This window comes from Labeo rohita, chromosome 1 (genome assembly GCF_022985175.1).
Source record: "Labeo rohita strain BAU-BD-2019 chromosome 1, IGBB_LRoh.1.0, whole genome shotgun sequence".
Taxonomy (NCBI): Eukaryota; Metazoa; Chordata; class Actinopteri; order Cypriniformes; family Cyprinidae; genus Labeo; species Labeo rohita.
Window position 1 is genome coordinate 42,197,523 of NC_066869.1, and position 7,393 is coordinate 42,204,915.

The following is a 7,393-nucleotide window of genomic DNA, read 5'->3' on the forward strand; positions in this document are numbered from 1 at the left end:
ATACACAAAAATGCAGAAAAGCCATGGAATTTGTGGAAACTGGAGGATATTTCTGAAGAACAGCAGGCAGTTTAACTGTTCAGGACAAACAAGGGACAAACTAAACAAAAAGAAAAACTAAAAAAAAAGAATAAAACTCTATATTAAAAACACCAGATACACATGTCCCGGCTAGGGGAAAAAAAGCAGGCTGGTTTTAGAGGGAGTTTGATCACTCCTTTAGCTGGTCAGGCTGGGAGACCAGCTGATCAATCAACTAAACCATCTTAACCAGGCTGGGAGACCGTCAAAAAACAAACAAACAAAAAAACAGCTACTTCCAGCTGAAACAAGCTAAGACCAGCAAAATCATCTTAGGTTGGTTTTAGATTTTTTAGATTGGTTTTTCAGCTTAGTTAAAAACATGATTTTCACCAAGAGAGTGATTTAGGGCAACACACAAAAAAAGATGTACATTTGTATTTTTCATTTTATTTTTTATTTTATTTTTAATATTGCAAAGATTGACATTAAAATTGAAAATCAAAGCATTTCTGTTACAATCTGTAATTTGGAGACTTTGAAATTGTGATGGACAGACAGGAAATATTAGTTTATCAATCAAAAATTAGGATTAGAAATCAATTCTAGCCAGAGTTGCTAGAAATTCTGGGCCCATTTCCCTTTAATCTAAGCCACTGATTCTAGCCGTTCTGTAACAGATGAAACTGAGTTGTGTATCACAGCTTGCATCATTCCAGAGTTGCTCACCTGTGGAATTCCAGTTACATTATTCAGAAAATGAATTGTCAAATATGCTTTATTGCAAACAGGAAGACATAAATATAAATGTGTAATAAAATGTGCAAAGTTTAAAACCACGTTTACAGTTCATGTTTTATACTAGTTGTTAAACAGCTTTAAATATATAGACAATGTGTATATATTACCTCCATAGCCCATCTCCACGCAACGTTCATATCCTCCTCCATTATTTGGCTCACCAGTATGCCAGTCATTGTACTCAAACTTTGATCCATCACTCCAGAGCCAGACAAAAGCCTAAGAACATTGCATTAACATTAGTGAACTTATTGCTGTTTCCACTGCTTCTAATTTTATTTTCTGTTTTTATCTAGTTATGGGACCTCTGGTAGATACTTGCAGTAATACTTTAAGCTTTACATTAATCTGACACTGGTTGGATTGATGTTTAATGCAAATGAAAAATCATCTACCTTATTTGCATCATGAGCACCAATCCAGGTTCGTTTGAGGTCTTTAGCATTTTTTTTTACCAAGCTTTTTAGGAAACTGTGAGTGAGTGCAGTGTGGATAGATGCAAGGTTTCCACCGAGGTCAATGCATTGTTTCTGTGAGGATAAAGAATATTAAGGCTCAATGCGTTGAATATGATGACTGAAAAGAAAGTCTAATTAAAATGGTGCATAAATAATTTGTCATAATCCTATCCATGGCATAATTGACAGGCAGGATTTTATTGGATCATCACACTCTTGACAACTTTAGATCCTTTAAAAAACGAAATATTTATTGTATATTTTTAGCTTTACAATAGTGTAAACTGCACAATTAAGTACAGTACGATTAAGTAGTATTATCTAATAATAATATCTATATTAAAGAGAACTCAGACTTACTTCTGCATCAGCCCATGGCTTCAAGTCGCTGAAAAATTTAAAACATTGTGATCCAAATTTCTCCCAGCCAGCGGGGCATCTTCGACCAAAGCTCATCATTTCTGCAATATTAAATAAAAATAATGGTTTAGTAATTAGTGATAGATGAAAACTGTAAATCAAAGAACTTTCATCAAAGAAAGCAGAAACTGCAAAACTCATCAACATCTGCAGTTTGCACAGATTTGTTTCATTTACCGTCAGACTTGACTCCATTTAGAGCCAATGCAAAAAGAAGGAATGCTGCGGAAATCCACATGCTGACCAAGTCCTATTAATATCAACAGTATTATAAATGATGCAGTGAATATATGCATTAACAAGAAAAGAAATACAGTGGAAAAATGTCATACCAAGTGAATCAGAATTCGACTATGCAAGCTGTAATACCCTGTGGTGTGTTCCTCCGATCGTTGCTTGAAATCAGCTTTATTTATACCCAGTTGCTCAGTCACAAATGTGTGCAGTTGTTTCAACACCAATGAAAACTTCTGTCAATCTATCAGTCCTTATTTGGTAAACTTGGTCCAGTCTTTAACATCCTCATTTATGTTACATTGTATTGCATGTGAATTTCAGTGCAATATTCTTAGTTGATTAGTGCTAACATACATCTCCTGGTGTCCACTACGGATGACATGTATTAAAATAATGATGATAAAACTGGCATGTATGGTCTCAGAGAAATTCACTAAAATACAATATAATGACCTTTATTTAGTGGTTGAAGAAATGTAGTGTGTTACAACTAAATGTCTCCACATTCTCCCCTACTAAAAATATTAAAATTATAACTTTACTTTAGAGTTTTAAATCTGAGTAAGTTATATGGATGAATTATTGAAAAGTATGGGTCTACATTAATTAAGTACAGTTACAGTAAGAAGCTGCAAGAAAATGAGGAAATATTACACAATTTGCTTAGTTTAACAGTTAAAATGTCATGATGATTTTGCATTCCTGTCAATAACTTTATTACACACACCAGGGGTGTGAGCTTGTTTGGTTTATTACAGGACAGGTTAAGAGGGTGTTGCCACATATTGAAAACAACAGGATCTGGCAAAACACACCAAATGAATGCCTTGCCAATAAATGCGTGTACTCAGAGGAGAAAAAAGAAACTACATTTTTAAAAATGTGTTTGAAAAAATTAAGTCCAATTATATTTAAAACAAGCAAAGACACAATAGAGAGTGTTACAGGCTATAAACGCAAACTAAATACAACAACACTATCATTGGAGGTTCATGTAAACTTGCCAGATAAAATGTGCCTTTCTTTGATCACTACTTTGAAAATGATTAAAAACCAAACCGGTTAAACAACTGGCATCCATGTTTCTTGTTTACAGCCATGAAACACCAAACCATAATGCTGTAGTTATCACTGTCGTGTTTTTAAAGGGTTTGTCACTAACAAAACCATGCACTGTAAAGCTCCCTTATTTTTAAAACTTTGTTTTTTAGTTTCATACTGTATAGATAGAACAAAGAAAAACTTCCATAAAGATCTAACCATCAGAGAGCCCTTATTACTAAATGTTTTCCTCAAACAGGCTACCTGTATCATGTTGTTAAAGCCTGTTCTTGCTGGATTTTCCTTGGAATATTAACAGTATTACCTGAAAAGTGAGCAGATGAAATCAAACTTAGCTCTAATGTATTAGCTCTATTTAGTTATTATAGTAAGGAATTAAATAGAAAATTTTTGTATATTTCTTCACACAGTTATTGTATAAAGATTATGTATAGAAACAGCACGGTAAACAACAAACAGACTCCTGCTTTCTAAAACATGTAAATCAAATTAAACTTTTCCATTTTCAGTTAAAATTTATTCTTCTGCACAATTAAAAACAGCTTTGAACTACAGTATACTAGGTTTGTTATAAATTTAAACTGTTCTTGGGACCTTGTGCAGTGCTCCCTGAAATTCCTCTAAAGATGATGAAAATCGACAAACCTTTACAGAACATTAGAGACGTTCCTAAAATGTCCACATTTGGTTATGAAGGTGCTGCAGTTTAAGGTTCCTTATATATGACTTTAGGGGTCCGTTCCATTTTGGTTATTTTGGTCACAGAGAAAGTTACAGAGAGGACATTTGGGACGTTAACAGAACGTCCCCACATTGTCCTCTGTCGGTCATATAATAATGTTCCCGATATGACTTTAGAGCGGAGGTGCCCAACCCTGTTCCTGGAGATCGACCTTCCTGCAGAGTTTAGTTCCAAACCTAATCAAACACACCTGTCTGTAATTATCAAGTGCTCATTCAGATCCTAATTATCTGGTTCAGGTGTTTTTGGTCAGGGTTGGAGCTGAACTCTGCAGGAAGGTCGATCTCCAGGAGCAGGGTTGAGCACCCCTGCTTTAGAGGGATTTTCTATACTGGTTATTCTATGGTCACATAGCAACGTTACAAAGTGCACATACTTGGAGAAATACTGATATTTACACGTTTACTTAAAGTTTGGGGGGATTTGATCTTTTGTTTAACATGATGTAAATTAGGGATCCTCAAATCTGGGCTACAAGATTCACTTTCCTGCAGAGTTTTGCTCTAACCGTAGTCAAACACACCTGCGCATGCTAATCAATGTCTTCAGGATCATAACAAAATCACAGGTAGGTGAGTTTGATCAGGGTTGGAGCTGAAGTCTGCAGTGCATTGGACCTCCAGGGGGCCAATCCTACTCAAACTTTGACGTAAAATCACCCGTTTGTCCTGAAATACATAAAAGTAAGTTACTGTTAAACAAGAAGAATAGAAGTAACTTTATAGACTTTTTATACACATGACATTTTCATTAGGTAAAATGGAAGTAAACAGACCTCACTCTTATATTTGCCATTTCATAGGTGACCATCTTCTAGAATATGACATCTAAACAGATAAACTAATATTCACAATACAAAAAACTTCAATTAATCAGTGATTTTTAAAAAGTTTTTATAACTCTCATGACGTTCTGAACCCCCCTTGCTTATTATCCGAAGGACCCGCTTTCTCGCTTTGTTTGGCTCTGAGCTATAGACGCACAGTGCTTTTCACAGCCTATATCACAACCAATTTATTTTAGGTTTCAGACATTTAAATTTGTTCATTTGTTAAATACACACTGATGTTTGTGAGCTTGTTAAATACACTGGTGTCTAAGGAAAGCATCAATAATGATCCTTTCAATTAAAATCTGCCGATGCGTTTTATTCATATAACTACACATTGTGTAGGTAATCAAAACAGTGTTTGCATCTGTCGTTCGATTTTTAACTGACAGAGAAAACATGAATGTTAATTTAAATTCAAATTCATTCAAATTTTAGATAACAGTAGAAATATATTATATCTTTCACATTTTTGCCTATGAGTAAGTGTCGTCATTTTAGTTAGTGGCTGAAGAAATTTTTTGTGATGCAACAAAATTTCTTCCCTTTCTCCCCTATTAAAAAAAAAATTAAAATAAAATAAAAAATTAAAATAAAAAAATATATATCTTAAAAAAAAAAAAAAACCATGAAAAATCTCTTTTGTACTGAAAATCAGTCCTTCTGGGTCAGCTCAGGACTATGGATTTACAGATTTACTGAAAAAGTAGCCAATACTTTAATTGAGTATACAATTACGTTACAGCAGCACCAAGAAAAAGAGGAAACTGGAAATGTTACACAATTTGCAGAGTTTAACGGTAAAAATGTCATAATGATTTTGCATTCCTGCCATTATCTTTATCAGACACACATCTGGAATGTTATGTGAGTTTGAAACATGTTGTTACAGTGTAAGAGGGTGTTGTCATATCTAACAAACAACAGTGTCTGACAAAAAAAAACCATGGCTCCACATTATAAGACTAAATATACTGAAATACAAAAAAAACAAAACAAAAAAACTAATAAACAAACAAACAAAAAAAACACGCACACATTTTAAGCGACTTAAAAAAAAGTCCACATACATTTAAAACCAGCAGACATGTCAACACAATCAAAATCAATGCTGAATGACTTAAAGGAGAAGTTCACTTCCAGAACAAAGACTTACAGATAATGTACTCACCCCCTTGTCATCCAAGATGTTCATGTCTTTCTTTCTTCTGTCGTAAAGAAATTATTTTACCTTTTTTGTTAAGGGTGTTTGATCTTCTTTGCATGTTCACTTTGCAAAGACTGGGTCGGTACTTCTGCTGTCACGGTTCTCACATCTGCCGTGTTCTCAGGTCTCGTGATCTGTATGTTTGTCATGTGATGTCTGCTCGCTCAGCTGAGCTGCTAATCAGTCCGGCACAGGTGTCTGCTTGTTTCATTATTAATAAACTGTCATCACCCTGCATTTGCTTCCTCCACTCTTTTCACGTTACAGAACTATCGGACCGTAATGGAAGCAGCAGGCACCTCACAACCCACGATGGAAGATTATCTTCAGGATTGTATCTCTCGGCTGGAGAAACAGGAAAAGAGCACGAGCGATTCCGGTCAGGCTATCCGTGCTCTTGTGGTGCAGGTGTCTGAGCTGACCCAGCGTATGCAACAGTTGCAACTTCCCGCTGCGCCAGTCACGCCGCCCACGCCGCCCGCCCCTCTCGCAGCACCCGGACCATCTGCTGCGGCTCAACAGCTGGAGCCCCGCCTTCCCCCGCCGGAGGTCTATAGTGGTGAGCCGAATTTCTGCCGAGCTTTCCTCGATGCATTTTGCGTTACAGCCTCGCACATTCGGTAGTGAGGAAAGCAAGGTGGCGTTCGTGCTCACCCTATTGACGGGGAGGGCGGCGCTTTGGGGCACGGCGGTGTGGGAAAATCAAGATCCCTGTTGTGCCTCATTCTCGACACTCTCGGCCGAAATGAAGAGGGTGTTTGACCGCGCGGCTTCGGGGAGGGAGGCCGCGCGGACTTTGATGGATCTCCGACAGGGGGAGAGATCCGTCTCTGACTATTCAATCGAGTTTCGCACCCTCGCGGCAGAGTGTCAATGGAATGAGGAGGCGCAGTGGGATATGTTCCTGCATGGGCTGGCTGATCGCGTTCAAAAGGAGATCTACGCCCTGGATCTACCCGCTAACCTCAATGGACTCATCGACCTTGCTTTGCGGGTAGACTCTCGTCTCTCTCGGGTCGAGCGGCGGGGATTATCCGCTCGGCTCCCCCCTGGAGAGGGAATTCCACCACGAGCCAGCGGCTATGACGCGATCAGCCCCCACGACGAACACGAACCCATGCAGGTGGGTCGAGCTCGGCTTTCCCGGGAGGAGAAGGAGAGGCGGAGATCCCGGGGCCTTTGTTTATACTGTGGAGCTCTGGGACATTACGCTTTCAACTGCCCGGTAAAAGGGCCAGCCCGACAGTAAATCTGAGGCTACTGTCGGGTGGGATCTCCGCTAAGAAGACCTCATCCAGCGCGACCTCCACGCTCCTTCCGGTTAGGCTAAGATGGCAGAATCACGATCTTCACTGCACTGCACTTCTGGACTCTGGGGCTGAAGGTAATTTCATGGACTATTCGTTTGCACGTTCCAATCAGGTTCCCCTCAGTCCCCTCACCGACCCCATCGCCGTCAACGCTCTCAATGGTCAAACTCTACCCAAGATCACATTCGTCACTAAACCCGTTACTCTCACTGTATCTGGCAACCACAGTGAGAGTATCCCCTTTTACATTCTGGACTCCCCTCTTGCACCCGTTGTTCTTGGACATCCTTGGCTCATCAAACACAA

The 7,393-nt window shown here is 38.6% G+C and overlaps 1 protein-coding gene across 1 annotated transcript; it reads right to left on the minus strand.

Moving 5' to 3' along the window:
• Nucleotides 1-470: 470 nt before the first annotated feature.
• On the minus strand, nt 471-2,160 carry si:dkeyp-75b4.10 (galactose-specific lectin nattectin). The gene is made up of 6 exons (XM_051121271.1): nt 2,033-2,160; nt 1,878-1,950; nt 1,641-1,741; nt 1,218-1,352; nt 930-1,041; nt 471-750 (listed from the first exon to the last, which is right to left on the minus strand). Exons 2-6 carry the CDS (start codon nt 1,936-1,938, stop codon nt 665-667), a joined length of 495 nt encoding a protein of 164 aa, XP_050977228.1. The 5' UTR covers nt 1,939-1,950; nt 2,033-2,160; the 3' UTR covers nt 471-664.
• Nucleotides 2,161-7,393: the final 5,233 nt, after the last annotated feature.